The 21,959-nt window shown below is 38.5% G+C and overlaps 1 protein-coding gene across 1 annotated transcript in view; it reads left to right on the top strand.

Moving 5' to 3' along the window:
* Positions 1-4,765: 4,765 nt before the first annotated feature.
* The window catches only part of ZDHHC17 (zDHHC palmitoyltransferase 17), a 65,070-nt gene continuing 47,876 nt past the window's right edge, over positions 4,766-21,959 (top strand). Inside the window, exons 1-2 of the mRNA XM_079304167.1 lie at positions 4,766-4,913; positions 20,999-21,102. Coding sequence (XP_079160293.1) covers positions 4,851-4,913; positions 20,999-21,102 — 167 coding nt within the window. The 5' untranslated portion in view covers positions 4,766-4,850. The remainder of the gene's footprint in view (positions 4,914-20,998; positions 21,103-21,959) is intronic.

Consider the following 21,959-nt stretch of genomic DNA (forward strand, 5'->3'; position numbering starts at 1 on the left):
TGAAAGCAACAGAAAGTGACAAAAAGAATCTCTCCAGAAAGAGAGAAAAATTCATTGGATTCACAGGCTGATGTGCTTACTGTTTTGAAAGCACAACATTCATTTAACATTTAGGATTCAACTAATACAATTTATTCAGGGTTTTTTTTTTTAAATAGATGTCTAGCATCTTGCAGTCGGTCCCTGTTTTCTTTATGTGCTTATGTCATGAGCATTATATTTGAATAACTCTATGGGTAAATCTCCCTGAATATAATTTAATACAGGGATTTGTGGTCCAATTAGGCTATGGGAAACTGCACGTAGAAAAGGCTCCCTTTAAATGAAATGAGTGACAATTTCACCATTGGAAAGGCATTTCCAGCTTCCAGTAGTCAAATGGAAAGCTTGTTCCCTTGAGGAAAGTGAGGGGAAAATAGTACAAATGCATTATTTTTCTGATATTTTATATCAAACATTGTCATTAGGCCTTTTTTAAGACTAGCAACCTCCTGGACAGTTCCAAGGGAGCAAGAGGCTATGTAGCAAAAGAGAAGACTTCCTTAGGCAGAGTTATCCTGTTCCTATCCTGCACCTGTCATTTGCAGATCAGTAGAAAATATTATGGCTTCCTATTCCATCAAAAGAAGCTTTCCCCAACAGATACACTTTTAGAAACCCTGTCCAGGCTGTGTACACTTCAAGCTACAGGAAGGACCCAGACATCGAATGATAGTTCAGCTGGAATTTTTCCAACATTTTTCCCCCTTTTAGGAGGATTGCTTCATGGTATCTAAAACTGCCTGGCATGCTATACAGTGCTATTTGGCAAACAGAAAAGGATAGCATAAACACAGCATCTGACTTTCTTCTCTTCACAACAATGTAAATCAAGATGACCACCACTGGAATTCAGAAATGCCAGCTGGTTATAAAACTGGTGTAAGAGCATAGCCAGGCTCTCTTCGGTGATGCTCAGGAACAAGCCACTGTAAGTAATCCTCTGCACTGGCTGTGCAGAGAAGAGCCTGACCACGCTCAGTAGTGAGGGAAATCACATCAGCCACTGCTCTCTTTGCTGGCAGCACTGACTGGCATGTGGCAGCACATTACACGGTCACACGGTCGAGTGGCTACTGTCCCCAGCCACCCCGGCTGACAGATGCTGCCACCGCTGAGTAAGGACACTTGATCCCCTCATGAATCCTCTCCTGAGCTGCCATGGCTTTCAGCCCAGCATGCTGAAATCTCACATTACCTTAGAAGAGAGGGATGAAGCCTGCAGTGGTTCAGGATTGGACCTACAGCAAGATCTGATGGATCTGCCTTCCAGGACAGTCACCCCTCTCAAGAGGGCGAAGCGGCCAGTGAGGACCAAAACCAGGTTTAGTCATGCAGGTTTCATTCATACCCACACAACTGTCAGAGCCCTGAAATACTATAACAGAAGCAGAGCCTGCAGTTACAGGAGGCACTGTATTGAACAATTTCACTATCTGATTTCTGTTTTCAATCATGCATATTTAATATTCTCTTAATGCACTTGCTTTGAGAGCATTTTCAGCCAGATTATATTTTTAAAGACCAATTCTGTGGAGCTGTCATGCAAACTCACAGACTTTCAGTCACCCAAACTGGTCCAAACTGTGAGAAGTGGATGCTGCTCTTCATGTAGGAGTGAATGCAGAGAGAAATCATAGACTTGAACAAATCCATGCAAGATGACAGGTTTTATACATTCATTTTGGTATACACATTTACATAGGTGGGTGTCATTTCCAATACATAAAGCACAAGGCTCAAACAGTAACATGATTAGAAAATGAAACACAGATAGAGGATAATAAAGATAATTACTCATAGCCTCTCTGCAAACTTACTCAGAGAACAGGACCACGACATGGCTTCTCCAGATATTTTTTCCCTGGATAGTGAAGATAGTTTTTTTGGGTCACTATGCAAGTGACAACTATGCAAGTGAAAATTTCAGAGGTGCCTCAGTATGGTGGCAAATGCATGTCATTATTTATTAATTAGAATAGGATTAATCAAATGAAGGATGTACAACTGTTCTAAAGTTACATGTTCTTGAAAGCTTAGGTAAGGGACTTTTCACTTACCACCTATTTTTGTACTAAGACATTCCAATATTTTCACTTCAAGTTTGGACCTGCCATGAGAATAAACATTTAGCCTTAACTGCAGTATTTTGTTGCAAAGGTAGACATTGTTTACCCACACTATAATACAAAGCTACTACTAAGAAATATATGTTAAATGTCTTTTATTTCACTGTCATATTTCACAGTTTAGTAGAAGATAGAAGCTAAAAAGGCAGCACAGTCATGCCTAGTACTGAATCATGTGTACAGATGTCTGTTCCATAAATGCTTTGTGTCTGCCAAAGAGATTTTTTTTCCCCCAACAGCTTATGAAGAATATAAAATTCATGTTGCAGAATAGAGAATTATAAGATTTTGTGGTACTTTCTTCCCAGTTTGGCTGGTTTTTGGCTCACCTGAAAATTAAAAGGTATCCAGATATTATGCCCCTTTTCACAGTGATTAACATAAAGTAAAACAAAGGGAAGAAAATCTGTGTGTCTGTGGTACTGGCGAATTGTTTTCCTTTTCTGAGAATATGACCTAAAATAATTTTCTAGTGTGTGTGGTGTTTAACCAATACTACAGACTTGTCCCTATAGCATGCCTAGTTAAGTAGAAATGGATAAAACCTCTTTGGTCAATATGGAGAGCACTTCACACATCAGCTACGGAACATTCAATGCAATCACACAGAAGAGCATTTCCTGCCATTGATCAACAATAATTCCTGGCATTTACAAGGCATCTTTAATCAGAGAGATAAAATTGCTCTGCAATGGTAATAAATTCCCAGAGTGCCCCTCTGAATTATATGGCAAAGTTTTTGATTTACATGTGAGCAAAGTAAATCATAGAGAAGTGAAATACTTGCTAATGGTAATTTTTGGCAGTGTCCAGAAAAATATCTAACCTTAAAGCCTTTTAGATTTGTAGGAAATAGGAGTAAACTTTGTTGCTGTAGCAGATTATTGTGTTTTAATCTGCCATTTACTTACACTGCACAGAGCATAACCTCTCTGCAATGGCAATGCAAAGCAATGAAGAATCACATTTCTATGCAATTATTTTAGATTGTATGTAGATTAGGAAAGGACAGGGAATACTTGAAGTGTGGAAAACTTTTTAAACTTCTGAACCACTGCTAGCTTTTGAGTGAGCAGCTCTAATGCAGGGACAGTAGCACAATCCTGTATTCTAGTTCTGCTGTTACTTGGCAGTAAAAGGGACGCTCGTTCTGTAGAAAGATATAATAGGCTGCACATGAACTACATTCACAGGTGAGGCCCCAGTTTAAACAGCAAAAATTTTCTATACAGATACATCTGGGAACAGAATTGGTTTGCAAATATGTAAATCTGTGAAGAACAGGCTATAAATACCCAGACAGATATCAGAGTATTTGTTTATAATCCAGTTCAGAGGTATGGGAGAAAGCATAACTTCTTCAGAGTTGAAAGGAAAAATAATCTGAATAGTAAAAACACTATAAAGATTTTTAGTTATTTTATCACCCTTGCTTTTATTATAAATAGGAGTGATGAACTGTCATGATTAATAGGATTTCTATTTCTGGAGGTTGTAGGGGGTTGAAAACCCTCTTCCTCATGCATATCAAATTGCAAATTATATCTAAGCCTTAGTACATTTAATAATATAGACAGTTAAAAAAAGATCCTCTCCTGTATATTCTGTGTCTTGTTCTGCTCTTTTAGCACTTCAGTCCTTATGGTTTCAAATATGTGCTTTGAGACCTGTTTCACACCCCCGGTTTCTAAATCTTATGTCATTCTTTTTCACAATTTTGAATTTAAATACAGAAAAAAAAAGACGTTTATGGTTTAACATTTTAATAATGCTGCAGTCAGATTTTATTAGTGCTCCTCTGTTACATTTTGCATGAGATAGGAAAGAGAAATGAAGAGAATATCATTGTAGGGTTTTAGGCTTATGAGCTTAATGTATTATGATACAACAAAATGTATTATCTAAAGGTCCCTTTCTCACAAAGGCAAATGACAGCACCATAGATATAGCAATATAAAACAGCAGTCAAACCAGCAATAACATTCTGTAATTGCAAAACCGTTTTTTATTAAAATGTAATTTATTAAAAAAAAAAAAAAGAAAAAAAAAAAAAGAAAAGAAATAAAGCGCTCCAAGGCTTCTCTGTAACCTGCAGCCGCCCGGGCGGGGTGCGCGTGTTGTTGTGTAGGCACAAATGGTTGGAAGGAAGGAATTGCATCCTCGGCAAGGCCTAAGGACTGCTGGGGGGTTTCAAACATCCCGCAGCTGATGGCAAAAACCTAATGAAAACCTTACTGGTTATTCCTATCCTGTCTTTGCTACCCGAGCAGGCGTGAAGATAACTCCAAACGAAAAATGGACAGACACTGCTTAGTGCGGAACCAAATCTATATTAAAGGTAGAAGCTGAATGGCTGTCTTGTCTCACATTCCATTCTGTAGTGAACCTCACTCCTTACTAGGGCTATCTCCGCAAACCCCTGCTACACTAAATATTGATTCCAGGAGGACGGATACCGGTATTTCCAAAAGCATGGTGGGTGTACACCCATATACTCACGCACCCTGTATAAAACACGGTGCGTGTGCCTATTTGCAAATATATAAATAACCTATACACACAGCCGGCCATACTCGGGCACGGCCCGCCCGCGCGCGGGCCCTCGCAGGCAGCGGCGGCGCGCGGGGCGGCCGCGGGCACGCGCACTACCCGGCATGCAGCGGGCGCGGGGCTCGCAGGAAGATGGCGGCGCCGCTGGAGGAGTACGAGAAGGAGGCGGGCTGCGTCCCCATCCTGCACCCGGAGGTGCGAGCGGCTCGCCCGGGGGGAGCGGGCCGCGGGAGCGGGGCTCGGGGCGCGGGCGGGACGGCGTTCCGGCGCGGAGCGGGAGGCAGCGGAGCTCGGCGGGCGGCCGGGCGGGCGGGGTGCACGAAGGGCGGGAGGTGCGCCGCCGCCCCCCGCCGCCGGCCTGGGTGTGCGCGGCGGCGGCGGGCCGGGCCGGGCAGGGCAGGGCCGGGCCGGGCGGGGAGGCGGGCGGCGGTGCAAGGTCCGCCGGCGGCACTCCCGTGCGCCCTGGCCGGCGGTGCCGCCGCTCCGGGGCGGGGGCGCAGCAGCGGCGGGGGCAGAGGCGCCCCGGGAGGTGCCGCCGCACCGGCCCCGAGCGGCAGCGCCCGGCCCGGCCCGGCTGCCCCGGGAGAGCGGCTCGGGGAATAGGTGTTTCCTTGGGTTTGGATGGCACTGTGTGCAGCTCCCGCTCCCCATCCGGCCCCGCGCTCCCTGTGTGCGTGAGAGCAAGCGCTCTGTTTTCCCCACTGTGTTGACGAAGGGAGAATTGTTTGCAGGTAACATGTAGAGGTCGTTTCGTGCCATTTTTGTTACCCTTCTGTTGGGCCGCCCACCGTCAGCAGCATGTGTCTATTCTTGAGGACTAGTATGATTGTTTTGAAACGTATTTTAAATAGCTTAGAAAAGCTTTTACATATGGACTTGTCACCTGATACGTTAAGGACTGTAAGAATTGATTTTTCAGCCTACAAAACAGATAAGTGCCTATGTCAGGCTCCAGTTCTTGCTAAACAGATGGTATCTGTTTCTTAAACAGTGTCTTAAAAGACTGTTAGTTTAATTTGTGACTGAAAGGCTCTGTAGGCCCCTATATGCTAAGTCGTGTACCTTACCTACTCTACTTCTCAGAACTGTGCTCAAGACTTTACAATAGACCGGTCTTTTCTGAAAGGTAATTAGCTAGTAATAAACTCCAAGTAAGTGTCTCGTTTTTGGTTTTTTTTTGTTTGTTTTTTATTTTGTTTTTGAGGGTTTTTTTGTTTGTTTGTTTTTTGGTTTTTTGTTGTTGTTGTTGTTGTTTTTTGGGGGATTTATTTTAATGAATGTGTGTGGACTGTTGCTACACATTTTTTCAGACTAACTGGAGTCAAACTAGATGCAGTGCCCTCAGTATCAGTGTCTGATGATTTTCAGAAGTGACACTAGTTTTCAGTGGTGATCCAGACGGTAGGATGTTGATGTTCTTTGAAAGAAAGTGTTCTTAACTTGTGGAAACTTTAGATAGTCAATCTAAGACTGGAAAATGGAATAAAAAGCATTTACAGCTTGTCAGAAATCCATTTATTTTAAAGATTGAAGACTAGTGTTTGTTAACTTTGAGTAATTACTATGTGGCAAGCTGAAATCTCTCATTGGTAGTCTAGCTAGTTAATTGGTAGAATTTTGTACTGTTCCTTTGATGCATAAAGTTGAATGTGTGCACAAAAGATGGGAAAGGAGGTTAATATATATTATGTGCTGTAGCATCAACTGGAATTTTTTAATATGCAATAAATATCACTAGTTTGGAGGGAGTTTCATTAGATTTTTCCAGAAATGCTGTGTGTCCAGCTAGATCTTACTCACAAGATAGTTTCTACATGGATTTCAGTGAGTGTTTCCTTATTCCCTGAAGTCTTTGTACAGATAAGCTTTAAAAGAAAAGGATGTTTTTCATATTGGTGATGAGACAGACTGGCTGTTAACAGACTCTTTTAAAATCTTGTGTGCCATAGCCAAGCTGTATTGTGACAGATCTACCCACTGAACAATGCAGTGCATCTGAGTTCAGTTGTTTTTGAGGGTCAGGGGCCTTAATACATGGTGATTTCTACTTTTTAAGGAAATAGCACTATATCCTTATGTAAGTCGTGATGTTGGAGCACATAATCAGTTTCAATATTTGTGTACATTTAAAACTGATGCTTTTTATAGGACTGTCAAAATCTTAACCACTTTTTTTCATGGTACTGTTGTTTGTTTTGGGTATCTCAGGTATTTTTGTATGCTTTTTTATTTTTGCTTCTTACTGTCTTTTTGTGTTGACTAATTTGGATTACTTTCAAATTGCTTGAAGTTTTGGGGGGTCTTTTGTTTGGTTGGTTTTGGTTTTTTTTTAAGGGATGTGTTTGTTTTTATCTGGTCTCTAAGACTTTGCATTTTGCCATGAAATAATATGAACACAATATTAATGTTGTAGGAAAGAAGTTCTAAAGACATATCATGAAAGACTGTTTAAAGTGATTAATTAGTTTTAGTAAGAAGAGGTAGAAACTAATGGAAATGTGAATGCTTTAGGCAACTTATGGTGGGAGTGCTTTTAGTGTGGGATTTGTGTGGTACCTTGCTGACTGAGTTCTTGGGCCTCTGTTGCTCCCTCCCTCGTGAATGCAAGCTGAACTTTATTAATAGACTCTTCTTTCCAAGGGTATTTATTTTGCCTTATGACAAGTTCAGTTTAGTATGACAGTATAGATTCCACTTTTGTGGCTCTTAGATTGCTAGTGGAACAACAAGCTTCTGAAGAAAATTTTAGTGATGAAGTACAACAAATAATTTTAATTGCACGTGTGATACTTGTAGAATGATCTTATAGTATGTGATAAATGCTTGGAGAGCTGCTGGCTAACTGATACATCTCGGTAGTAGTTGTTAGGATTATTCCTGAATTTCATTGCTCCTAAAAGTCTTGGAGGAGTTAGTCTACTAGATTCGGAATTTTTCTTTAATGATTTGGACGTAATATCAAAATTGTCAATAATAAAACTTGCAGACAAACAAAATAGATGGGTGCTAAGCAAGGAGGATGGAACTGTACAAAACCATCTAGAATTCACATGAAATTATGCTGGTAAAGCAAGGCACACCTTGAAGCAGTGTGCTGAAGGTAAGGAGCATATGCATGGGATTGTATCCCAAAAGTTATTGACTGATAGGATACAAATATGAACAAGCAGTTCAGCAGAAGTTCTCAGTATAATGCTTTGTTTAAAAATGTATAAGAACAAGGAGATGATTTTTGCCTGAACATGTGGTAATGCTAATGATGAAGTTTTGTCTTTTAAAGTTATTTTTAAATATTGTATGGGAAAGAATTAAAATTTATTTAAATAATGCAAAAAACCCTGTTCACATTATCTGAAGAGGTGAGAGGTATCTTCTTTTTTCCCCTATGTGAATATTTTCTTGCTTAAATCCAGTGCTTTATTCAGCTTATGTTTTAACAAGATCCAGTGAATGGAAAGTGAAGTTGAATGGGGTCAAATTGAAAAGCACAAGTGGTAAATGAGGGTGAGTAATCATTGTAATGAAGGAAGGAGGGCAGTGGTGGATTATCCAGCTGTTGATGTTTTCAGCTGGAGTTCAGCAATCTTTCTATAGACCAAATTCAAGTTTTTTAATTCCACAAATGGATAACTGAGCATTGTGTCAAATATGTGGCTGTGGAGGAGTGTAGTGACTGTGTTGTAGTGACTCAGATTCATATACATGAATTCTTCAGCAGGACTGGGAAGTGCCTGGTCGACCAAAGGGAGCCCCGTGGGTGCCAGTCTCAGAGTGGACACGGCACTGGTTGACCTGCAGTGGGATATAGTAGCTCCATTATGAGGAATGCAGGGCACCCTTTCGATGGCAGAGTGCCATTGGGCTGAGTGGTCCCTGCTGGTTTGTTTCCTTCTCAGCGTTCAGGTTTCTGAGTGTGACAGAATAGCAAGCTCTGCTTCCTTTTATACAGTGTAGCCCTGGTATGGGAATGCTACTCATGGTGATTATGTTTGTTATCTTTGATTAAATTGTTTTAATAGGACAACAGACCTTCTGACTTTAAATTCCTTGGATCTTCTAAATAAGAGTAAATTCCTGGCTCTTCTATGGTAGATGATGATAGGTTTGGATGTTTTGTTTTGAAATTCAAGGGGCAGGGAGGCAGCACAGACTTAGAAAACGGATTTTTCTTGTAATGCACCTTTGTATTTGAAAAATATTCTAGATATGTGCCTAGTATGACTGAACTGCCAAAGGTATTGCAGCTGTTGAGAGCTGCATCTCTTCCTAAATGGTAAGAACTATTACTGGGGAGGAAGATCTGGATTGTTACTTCAGTGTAGTGCATTTAGCAGTGTCAGGTGGTGTGGGATATATTTGAGAAAGATGAAAATTACTGTTTTTACAGACATCTCTTGGCCTTTAAAAAGTCTTGTCCAAGAACAATCTTCCTGCAAAGTTGAAAAGCATTTTTAACAGTTATGGGCTCTGTTTGACAGGAATTTTTCCAGAGGGAAGCCATCATTCTTATCTTTTTTACTTTTTTCTCCTTGTGGTTCAGTTTGTGACTACTTAGGAAGTTAGAAGCATATCTATTTGTATTCCTTATTGGTGATTTGAAGAAAACAAGTACAAGCTTTTTCTGAGGTTTTTTTTTTTTTTTTTAGTTCTTTTCTGTTCAGTATTTCAGAATATATCCAGCTCTATTCTCCATGGAGTTCTGTAGATATTGTTGATGTTGTACTGGAGGTCACATTGTTCTTAGTTGTCCTGTGCAGATACAGGAATTACTGTGTTGTTTAGTCAGGATCACTCTGGAGACTAGGCTTGCATTTATGAGCTCATTCAAAGATCAGGTATCACTTATTATACTGCTTAGAAAGGACAACAGAATTGTGAAGTCTCAGACAAATTAACATACTTGATATTGAAGGTTGAGCCTTGCTTTGTGTATCTTGGGTAGTTTTAGAGGTTGAGGATGGACAGGACTGCAGATCCAACCCTACATCACAGGCTGAAGTTTTTTAAACTAATTTTTTTTTATTGCCAGAGTACTAACTATAAAGTAAAAAAAAAAAAAAAATCCTATGGTAATAGGTCATATTGCTTAACTGGGGAAGTTGCCCTCAAATATAATTAGTCTGTTTAAGACTTAAACATGTTTCTAGTCTGAATTTAATTTATTTCTGTTCATTACATCTTGTGAGATCTATCCAAATATAGGTCTCTCTGTATATATTTAATATGTGGATGATTATCAGATCCCTGGACTACTGTTATGGTCTGCAGTCTTCCTGACCCTTTTGAGTCTCTCATGTTCATTTGTTCTTCCTGTGTTTTGATGGCTTTGCTCTCAGTAGCTGTAGCAGGCACTTGGGAGCAGAGCACTGTTCTGGCAGTCACACAGCTGTGGCAGCAAACACTCTCTGGCTGACCCATCCCTGGAAGTCAAGGCCAGGCTGGATGGGGTTCTGAACTATTGTGAGAGGTGTCCTTGCCCACAGCACAGGGGTTGGAACTAGATGGACTTCAAGGTCCATCCTGTGATTCCTACTCATCATTCCCCATACATATATTTGAACTGGTTTTATTGGGAGTTGTGTCACACTAGAAACTTGTACTCAGATAATGACCATCCCTTCGAGGTAGTTTCTAGGATGGGTCTTTATTTTAGAACTTTGCTTTTGTTGATATTTAAAAAACCCTATTTTTGTCTTGTCCCAACATTCCCCAAGTTGTATTAGAAAGAGTATTAGTTATTCCCTTTTTCTCTCTCCACACACTTCCTGCCCTCTCCTCCCAGTAGGAGTTATCTCTGTTGTTTACTTCTAGGTTGGATCCAATGGTAAAAGAGGATGGGTCAAGGTACAGCCTCTGAAGGATGCTCAGTGTTATCATATTGACACTTTTCTGGGGGTTTCAAATGGGAGCTACAGAAAAAAACAAGATGAGGTTCTTTTGGAGCATATTCCTTAACTAGGAGAGTATGTATAATAGTCACAAAGCAAATCATAAGAATAAAGCTTGCTCACCTGTAGTTTTTAGTACATGCAAAATAGACCACATTAACTTCCATTATATTCTAGTTTCTTAATTAAAATATCAGGCACTACTAACCCAGGCACTTTGGACAATAACTGTGTTTGACCATTGCTACTAATTTATCAAATAAAAGTGACAGGTTTAATTTCCTGTGAAGCCATGGTAGTAGTCTTAGCTAGTCTGCTATATTATTAGTATTTGCTTTTTTGTCAGTTTTATATCAAAGCGTAGAAAAGCCAGCAATAATTTTAAATGGCAACCATTTATAACCCATATCATCTTGTATCCACACTGCAGGAGTTTCTTCTGGCTTAATGAATAGCAATATTCACATCTTTTGGACTATATGGTTGGCCCAAACAACCTGTATTTTACAGAAGTTTAATACTTGTTGTTCTTTAGAAAGCATTTTATTGGGGCACTTTAAATTTTCTGGCCAGACCTTACTCTGCATTTACTGAACATTTTCAGATTTCGTGGTTTTGTGTTTTTATTGACAGTTCTATCATTCTTTGTAATCTTGACAACTTTTGTTAATTTATTTTATTGCTAGGGTTCCTTCTAGGGATAGGGAGGTATTGTATCCTTTTGCTAGCATTTTTTTTTTCTTATTTTTCTAGTTTGTCATGATCATTGCTAATGCTTCAATTGCTATTCTTGCAAGATTTTTTTAAAATAGCTGTTTTGGTACAGTTGTCTTTGAAACAGTGCAGTTTTTCGGCATCTGGTCTTTTTCTTAGTGGCTTCTTGGGCATCTGGTAAGACACTTAAACTAGTTTTCAGCTATTTACATTTTTTGTTCTAGATATCTTCTACTGATTTGGGCAGTAAGTGATTTTAAAGTTAAAAATGTGTTTTGAGACATCTCTTAATTTATTAATTTATCTTTTAATGCATAAGAGATAAATGTCTGGTTTTACCCAAATTTGTGTTGATTCAGTTTGCTTTTGCTTATTAAGCACAGGCCTTATTTCTCTCAGATTTCACAGAAGATTTGTCTTTCAGCAGTGCTTCTTTCACTGTGTTTGCCTGTTTGCTTAGGAAATAATGAGACTTTATGAATGTGGTAGAAAATGTACAGAATTAAGGAGGAAAATATTTGTTTGCTGTTTGCTTGAAAACTGAACAACATTGCCATTGGTACTGACATGTTTAGATAGGAGCAGTCTCAGTAATTGGTATTTCAGCGTGCACACAGTCCTCTGGCTTTTCAAAGACAGTATGAGATAAAGATTTGACTTTCATGGTATCCTTGTAGCTGAGAGAAACACTGGGGTATGTTACAAATGAGACTGTGGAGCAGAGTAGAAAGCTTTTTCTGAAGTCAAAGAGAGTCTGGCTGAATGGAAGCCTTGGGCCTGTTATGCCCAGTATGTAGTGTAACATTAGACTACAATTTGTCTTGTGCAATTTTGAAATCTAGTAATTTCTTTCTAGGCTTGTAGGATGCCCTGAGGTATGTGCAAGTGTTTCCTTGATTGTCTCTATAAAGGAGGAGGTACCAAAAGTAGAGGGTAGTGGGCATGCTGTGGTCAGAGCTTGGAAAGCTGCTTAAGATCAGAAGATGTCTCAAGAAGGAGGGAGTGCAGTAGCAAGAGGGAGGACATCAGAGTGTGCTCTGAGAACACTTGCATTGCTGGCTCTGAAGGATGTAATTTTTATGATTTGGTTTAAACTGTTCTCAACTCAGCTCCTCACCCTTCTTGGAGTGAGCTCTTGCAATTGTGTGGCCAGTGGGTGACTTGGGGTGGTACTTGCTTGCTGAAACTATGACCTAATCTGACATCTTTTCTGTGCTGTTGTGAGAAAGGGGAGGAGGTAATGGAGAAGGTGCAGCCAGGACCAGGAGTGTGGTCACCTGCCTGATTGCAGGTCACTTTTAGCTTGTCTTAAGCTGATTGTGATTTAGGTGCTTCCAGGTACACTCCTATGCCAGTGATGCTTGTCTGCTCCCAGGATGAGCCAGTTCAGGAAAGTAAATCAGTAGAAAATGCATCCAGTAAAAAAACCACTGTGAATAATCTTTGCCAGTTCACTAAGCCTACTCTTGGGAGGGTCAAGTGCACTAAAGTGTAGACAGAAGGTAGATGGTGAGCTGGCAGTCCTGGTTTGAAAAGTGAGGAGTGGAGAGAATGGGACCCTTCTGCAGTGTTAGACCATGGATTCACTGAGCTGTCTCATTTGCTGCAGAAGATTGTCTATTAGTGTGACTAGAAACACCTTTCATGCACTTCCTAATTGTGGTGGGTCAACCACCCTGTGTTAATTAACAGTGGGAATGGGAGTTTGCTCTGCTGGTGTTGATGTGAGGCTCCATTGGCTACTTCAAAGTTGAGATGGGAATAGTCAGTTGAATTTTTTTTAAGGATTGAACAGAACTTGTACTAACTTATTTTCCCTGTATCATCCAAGGAGAAAAGAGCATCTGTAGCTAGGCTGACTGCTCATTCTATCGTGTGCTTGCTGGTGATCTAATTCTTGATGGATGGAAAAAGCATCTACCTTTGTAAAAGACTTTTAAAAATACCCTTTTCTGTGTATTTTTAAAAGTAGCTAAGTATCAGTATTTTGCTAGACATATACTTGGGTGTGTTTTTGAAGTTTAGTGGTTTAAAAGAATGAAATATGTAAACTAATCTCATGACTGGCTCTCTTAATGCTAGGTCTTTCAGGGATATTTTTTTTTAGGGTGATAGCTCTGTAAGCTTGTGTATTGTGAAACCCAGACCTGTGTAAGTCACTTGGAAAAGAATAGTTTCATTTTTGCCAAAGACCTGAGATTTTTGGCTGAGAACATAATACACCACTCCTTGAAAAGAAAGCCAGAAAGATATGTGTACATGTTAACGTAAGTTGCTGACTAAACAAAAGCTTTGTAGTGAGCTTTACACCATAGCATTTTAAACTTTTATTTTTTTTTTAACCTTTAAAAAGGCTAGTAAATGTAGCTCTTTTAAACAGCACTTACTTTTGATGCTGTGTGTGCAAATACAAAGCCTCTTGAAAAGCCTGTTTTTGAAGCTATGGCTTCCTAAAGTACAACTGTACAATTTAGGAGCATCTTCAAGGAAATTACTAGAAAACAATTGACTGGTTGTGGGTGCTTATTTTAAAGAAATATAACTTATCATTATCAGCTGTGCTTTAGATCACATGATCTCTGACCTCTGCATAGAGTGGTTGGATTAAGGGCTCTAGTTGAGCATCTCTAACTCGTTATGTAAAAAATTAGATCTGTGTTGGAGAGTGTGCAGGATTATGCTCTCAGTGTGATGCCTGACTTGCATGTGGGTGGAAATCTGTAGCAGCAAAAGGACTGATTTATGGTGTTTGAGGTGAGGCTTTTCGCAATCTTATTTCATCACTTTTTAAAGAAAACATTGTCAATTTAAACTATAGATTGATTAAAAATATATTACTAGGCACAGATTTATTTCCATTGTTTATGTATTCTGTAATTAGTTTCTCCAGGGATTTTCATAAAGGCATCTTTTCTTCTACTGCATGAAGCTGTGCAATTAGACCAAAATTGTAGGAGGCAAACTGAACAGACTTCACAAAATGCAGTAAAATGTTGAAAGTAATGCAAAGCAGCAACAGAAATACCATTGAATGGAAGTTTATTTTATCATTTTGTGTAATTTAGTGCTATAATAGAGGCAGGGAGAATCCTAATGTTAATGTTTAATGATAAACCATTAAGGCAAGTCTGGTGGTATGTATTTGCAAGCCAAACACTGAACCTTTTTTTAAAATGCATAGTTTGATCAGTTCATAAAATAAATGGTATGGCATGCTTTTTTCGCATGGAGACTGTAGCCTGGTTTAGGCAGAAATTTTCTAGCATGGATTAGCTAAACTGAAGGTGTGTATGAATCATCCTAGTCCAGACAATCTAACAGTTCATAGCTGCTGAACAGTCTGGCTCCTCAAAGTTATGAACCTACATAGCCCTAGAGAATTCTTAACTTTCTGGGCTAGGTGTTTGTGTGAGTATGAGAAGGATCAGACAGTTCTCCCTTGATGACAGTCAACTGTTAGATTAACTGTTGCAGCAGTAAATGTTGGGAGAAACTGGTTTCTAGAGAAGAAAAAGATACTCTTCTTATGCCCGTAAAACCAACAAATTTTAGCCTCTGTTTCTGTGACACTGTGGATTGCAGAGTTAGCTAAAGAGGTAGGGGAAGGAAAGTTACCATAAAGTTTAGAAAAAGATCTTTCATTAAAAAATCTAAAATACCAGCAGTATCTCTTCCTTGTTGTTGTTTGTGTGTGATTGATTTGCTTGTGGTTTATTTTGGGAGCATTTTTCTATTAATGTTAGTTCATGAGTGACTAGTTTTTGTGTATATAAATGAATGTGGGTGTTTATAATATGCAAATAACTATATATAAATTTGTTAGAGATTCTTGCACCTTTTTAAAAGTAGGAGGAAAACTGGGAGTGCAAATTATAAAGCACTGTATTATAGTAAATGAAGAAGAGGGAAATTGAACACCCAAATATGGGGGAAGGAATTCTTTAATACTAACCTCCAGTAGTCCCTGCTAAATGTAACATACATACATGAGAATTATTATTTAGCTTCCCTGAAACAGTTGCAGTCACTTCCAATTTTATGATGATTCTCTGACTGCAGCCAGATATGGAAATAGTGTAGTCATCAATTAAAAATGAAGTGCTTTCTTTTCTATTAAGAAACAGGTGCAATAGTATGGAATATTTTATTTCTAAGTTTTAATTTTAAAATCTCTTAGTATTTTCACTGTAAGTCTCAATGATCTTGGTAACTATTCAGAATTTGAGTGTCTGATTTTGATCATGGTATCTCTTCCTTACAGCAACATTGCATAATGTTGAAGGGAAAGCAGACCTAGCCATCTGTTAATGCCTACCAGAGCCATGTGTGGCAGCTGTAAGCAGCAGTTCTTTCCTCCCTTCCTTATGTCCAAGCAGGCATATTGACCTATTCATATCCTCCTGCTGTGTATAATTGTGAATTAAGAAATTGCTATCTCAGAATAATTCAGTCTTGGTCATCTTATTCTTTCATGCATAACTGCTTATTTTTTTTTTTCTGTAAATACTATTCTAAGAATCCTTCTTAAGCTTGTTTCATTTAGTCAATTTTTTATTGGAAAAGATTAAAAGCTTTGAGTACGGAGGGGAAATGAGCATAACTTTATTACGTATTTGGTTGAGAGGAGGACTGATTGGAAATGCTGATATTAGCAGAGCTTCCAAGAATAAATGCTTTCCCTTCTCCTCTCTGTTGTGCTTCATGCTTTTTTCCTTTGGAGTTATCTTTTGTATTTTGCATTATCTTCTCTCTCCCTGTCTTACTGGTCCTGTTTTCCAGAGGAGGTTTGCTTTTTTCTGTGTTGTTTCTTTTTTTACCAAAATATGTCTTTTTTGTTGTTGTTTTTAAAGCATTATTCTCCTTTGTGTTTTGTTTTGTTTTTTTCTACGCTGCATTACTTGTGCATCTGTGCAAGCAGTCTGCATATTTTCTGACTAATGAGTAATGACAAAATAGTCACAGATGCATATGAGTGATTAGGGCCTTGTCAAAGGATAGTCACTGAAGTGGGAAGCTCATCTAGAAGTGATCCTTGGTAGGAATGGGAGAAGCAAATAATGCTCTGATGAGCAAAATTTGTCTTTTTTGTAAGCTTCCATACCATCCAACTCTACTAATTTCTAAGTAGAAGAATTTTCTTCAACCTATCAGCTCAACTTCTTGGTTGTTGAAAAGCTGAAGTGTGTTGTCCATGATTACTTAGTCAAATTAACAATTAGCAGGTGCAGAAATGTTCCTGCTGCCTTCTGTTGGCTTGCTTTCTCTCTGTCAGTGGCTCTGGAGCCTTTGTTTTCAAAGGAGAAACAGATTCAGCTTTCTGTGCTACTAAAAGATTGAGTTTTATCTGTTTCTCCCCTCCCCTGTCCTGTAATGAGAGGAGTGGGCGTGGTGTGACCACAGCTCCAAGTCTCAAAGCTGGCTTGAGTTAGGCAGCAGGAGCACCGAACCACGGGCAGTGGGTGAGAGTGGGCAGCGGAATGAACTCTCCATTTCAGCGAAGGTAACAATGTTGGCTCAAGTCCTACTTGAAAATGGCTCCTTGAAACAGAATGAAACAACTAGACATCTAGTGTTTCCAACTTTGCTAGTGACATAAGGTCTCTGCCCTACTGTCTTCTTCCTGGTTTTCCTGACTCAGCTGGGGAATAGCCATTGTCACTAAAGATCAAGATAGCAGAAAACAAATGCACTTGAGTGTCAATTAGCTTTTTATCTTTTAATTGGCTGTTAAGGTTTTTTGACAGTGGATCATCATTGAAAAATTATATTTTCTTGGAATAAATGTTTTCATCAAAAAAGGGAAAACATGTTAACACTTGGGAAATGTTGAAGCCATTTGTGAATGCAGTTTATACTCTAGGCTCAAAATGTTATGTTGCTACTTTATTATCAATCTGTTGTATCATATGTTTAAACGAGTCGTAGTAGTTTCAAGAATTTAAAGTATATTCCTAAAATTTGTGCAAAGGTGTATGAATTTAGGGGAGGTGCATTCTTTTAAATGGGAACTTAAAAGCCTATGCTCACAATTTTTCACTTTTTTATGCTTCTGTGTCTTTACTAATGGAAGGCAGGTAATCTAGATCATTGTAGAATTTAAAAGTTGAGCTTTCTCTTCTGTCCAGCAAGATGGAGGAAGTAATCTCTATTTTGTGTGTTACTATTTTTTGTTAACTCTGAAAAGAGATATTGTGTAAATGTCCTAGGTGTGATTTCTTTCTAGTTTAGCTGCTGATGCAAAATGACCCACTCTGGGCAAATTCCCCCAGGTGTAGCAGCACTGCAGTTGGTCCTGCTGGGGCTGGGCAGGCTGTGTGATGTCTGGGCAGAGGGAGCTTTGTTCAGGCAGCCTGCTGTCCAGTTAAGGAGGTGCCTGATGTGTTACAGCAGTATCTGATGGTTGTGCCTGTTGAAACTATTGTCTGTGGTAGCAATGCATGTAAAAAGAGATTGTGTTTAATATCAACAGGTTTTTTAATGGCAGTCTTTTAAACTGCTATGCTTATAGTTTAGAAAAGGAAAATATGCCCCCTTGAGCAGATACCTAGTTTGCATTCAGTCATTGCAGGTCTTCTAAGGGTCTTCTATTCTGGGCTGTCAGTTGTTTTCCTGTTTTTGGTAGCTTGCCCAGTTAGTGCTGTAAACCTGTGTTGCATTGTCTTAGTATTAGTCTTTGGTTATTTCTTTCTAAATTATTCTTTGTAGAATAATTAGGAAGAACAATTCTTCTGCACTTATATTCCGGTGCCCTAGCCCTGCACAGGAATTTCAGAACGCTGAAACAATTATTTTCAGTTCCTAGTTGCTACTTTGCTTCTTTCATTTTTGCCTTGTCAGCCAAGCATAGTGTGTAAGCATTATTTGCACTGACTTCGTCCAAATCACCTATCACCTATTACTGTGATTCACAAAATCCAGGTTTTCTTTTCTCCTGATTCCTGATACCTTTTTGGTTTAGGAACCCAGAGGTTACTTTGCAGATTACAGCCATAGACCAAGCTCATAAACTCATAATGCCAGGTAAGAATTACCCCTGTAGAATGGCACTTAAAGTAGCCAGCATGCAGCTGTCAAGTTGCATAGATAATAATGAGTAAAAATTTCAAGTCTAAGATTGGGAATCTGTGTCCAGGCTGCAGAGAATTGACTATATTGGCTGGGAATTCAGATTTTATATGCTTTGCTGTGATTTACTGTTAAAGATTTACTTCCAAAATGAGCAGTGTATGCATATTCTTCTCAGGCACATCTAAAGTAATCTTTTTTTCCACAGTTTACACTGTGATATAAAAGACTCCATGATACGATTTTGGAGGCTGTGATGTTCATAAAACTTTAAGGATTTTTTGGAGTTGTTTCAATTATTCCTAAACATAAAATATGAGCTCAACTCTCTCTATAAATGATCTATCTCTGGCTTATCTAGTAGCTGGGGAAGAAAAACTGGTTAGGTTAAGCTGTTACCTTTTTCAGATAGAAAGCAGAGCTATGTTTCTGAACTGTAAGAGGTTTGGTTGTAACATGCAATTTGGATGATAGCAGATGCCCTGTTACATTTTTAGGTTGTCTCTCCTGTAGAGATGGAACAGAGCAATCTTCCTGCTGGGCTGGCAATGGCTAATTGGTTCATCTAGGCAATTTTCCAGGCTAGGGAAGAAAAATTAAATGCTGCAAAATAACATTGTGGTAAGAAAAAAAAGGATATAATCTACTGATCACTAAGGTACTGTGTGAAATGGAAAACTTCAGTTTTTTGGAGAAAAATCATGCATAAGAATAAATGTGTTTTGAACATGAAGACTTCCTGCACTAGTCATCAGTGTTAACTGATGTTTTCTGGTTTTAAAGCTCTGAGTACTTCAGTTTCTTGAAAGTTTTTTTTTTTTTAGTATATAAATTTTCATAATTTTTCCAACTGTATTAATTACTATATTAATTTAGTGCAACAAAATATATTTAATGCATTAGAAATTCTTACTTGAATCTGTTTTCCTCCTATCTGGAATAGGTATATTGTATGTAATGAGTACAAACATGTTCAACTGAAGTTACTTAGTTTTTAAATAAATTTCAAGAGTTTCCAGATTTGCAACTAGACTAATTTCTTGATAGTTTACTCTGAAGTTATAACTGATTTTAGACTTCAACCTAAGAGGTACTTCAGCATATTGAAATCTACAAATACTTAAAATGTGGGTTTCAGACTTTATTTTTTTAGCCTCTTTGAAAGAGATTATGTATGTAATATTGTTAAAGTAGTTATTTTAAAACAGCAGCCAAGATGAATAACATCCAAGGGTTAGAGGGCAGTTCACTTGAACTCCCATCCATTCAATGGAGAGCTGGTTAATGCCCCAGGAAGCAAGAAAACACTTTGGCTCACTAGCCACAGCTGGACAGAATAAGTTATTTCTCATTATGCCCAACATCTTCCTTTGCAGAAATTACTGCCCCTCTGAGAGAACTTGAGAAACAGGAAGGCCTGCTCCTGCTGGCAACTGGAACTGTCCCTACCTGTAATGCATCTCTTAGTCAGTTGAGCTAACAGGGCAACATGCACCTTGGGAGAGAGGTGGTAGTGGAGATTAGGGAATATGAATCCTTGTTAAGGTTAGGTGCACTGCATGATCATTGTCTTGACTCATTTATTTTTATTAAAAAAAAAATTAAAAACCTGTATAGTATAAAAATGAACAAGTTGATTGTTTATTTCAGTAACTAAGTGGAAGTTGGAATTGTTTTAATTAAACACCTTTAATGAGGTGTTTAAAAGTTTTTCCAGGTTTCGATTAAAGGTAATAATTCTTCTTATGGCAGTGTATGTTGGGGAAAATGGAAAGTAAGCTTTAGAACTTATAGAGAGCTTTCTTTCTTTTTTTTTCTTTTTCTTTTTTTCTTTTTCACCCGTGTTGCAGTTTTCATGGTTTTTTTTTATGTAGCTATGCTGAATTGCATGGCCATAGCATCTGCAACACATAGAAAATTGTCCAGAAGATGTATAAAATTAATTGTTCAATTTTCTCTTGCTGAGCTTTCATGTGTTTGTAAAGATAAAATGGTCTATTGCTGCCCTAGAGATGTGTTAATGCAGTGCTTGAATATAGATTCCACCAAGGGAAACACTGAGCCTGGAAGTGTTTCCCTTCATCAACAGAATTAAGTCAGGGAGCTGTATCTGCCAAAAAGCACGTCATGGTCATGCCATTCACTTTGAGACCCGCAGCTTAAACATCCACAGATAATCTCTGCTATTTGAAATGCAACATTTATTTATAGTAACAGAGAGAAACTTTGTCAGTTTATGGCAAATAGCTTTTCTGCCTATGTTATGTTGCCTTTATAAAAGCAAAGTAAAGCAAACCAGAAAATAAAAACCCAAACCCAATACTATGTAAAGAAATTTGTTCTTAGCTTTTGTTAGCCTTCTGTAGAAGTACAAGTAGGAAAAAAAGCATAAGGTTTGGCAGAACCCTGTGATTGCAAGTCGTGTTTTCTGTAAAGTGTTTGTGAACTATACTAGGAAATAGGGTGGCCTGCTTTCCAAAATGTAGAAATGTACCACTCTCACATTTAGATGACATTATAGTACCTTGAATTGTGTACTGGTTCTGCTTTTGCTTATACTTTTTCTCAGAAACTTGGTGATTTGCTTTCTAAAAGCAGGTTTCTCTTCTTTAGGAAATAAAACCTCAAAGCCATTACAACCATGGATACAGTGAATCTCTTGGACGGAAAAGCCACATTGATGATTACAGCACTTGGGACATTGTCAAAGCCACACAGTAAGTTTATTTCTGAATGTTAGATTTGTCTGTGTATCAGTTAGAAACAGTAAAACAGGTTATTTGTGTTAAGTAAACTGTATTTTTCAATCCAATAGTGGGAGATTTCAGAAATAGCCTCTACAAAATTACTGTTACAACAAATTTATGATCATGGTATAAGAAATACGAGAGAAATTGTGGTAAGTTGTAAATAGAGCTGGTTGCTGGACAGATTGTTGCAAAAGAGGATGGTACTGATGTTTACTTTCCACAGGTGATAATAGGTAAATTTATATGCAAACATAAGGGGTGTGATCAATTTCTAGGTTAGAAAGAATGTGTTTCTAACTTCCCTTATCTCTGATCCTGCAGTCCGCATCCTACAAAGAAACTAAGTTTAGTACTGAAGGAGGACTGTAGGGGTGAACTGAGTACATATTTAATTGCTCTTCTTTATGAAGATGTGTTGTACAACTTTGTTTGTTCCACAGTCCTCAGACACTAATTTACATGACTTTTGAGAGAGTTATGGTGACACTATTTTTTAGTTTGCTACTGTTTGCCATTCAGAAACCATTACCACCATCACTTCTTCAATGAGCTGAGATAGTTCTGTAAGATTTTTATTTTTATTATTGTATTGTTAATTTGTATGCTTAAACCATTATGTATCTTGCAGAGCTATTTGACTTTTTCTTCTTAAGAGAAGATTTTTCTTGCATTTTTTTCCTGAAAAAAAAGCCTGCCTAAACTGAAAGCAACTTTGCAGCTCTGCATGTGACACAGGCCCAGTTTAGGCATAGAAAGTATGTATTTTCCTTAGATTTTTGTTTTGAGCTGTAAGGAGTTCAGCTTCCTGAAACAGATGTCTGACT

This window comes from Erithacus rubecula (genome assembly GCF_903797595.1).
Source record: "Erithacus rubecula genome assembly, chromosome: 4".
In the NCBI taxonomy this organism is placed as follows: Eukaryota; Metazoa; Chordata; class Aves; order Passeriformes; family Muscicapidae; genus Erithacus; species Erithacus rubecula.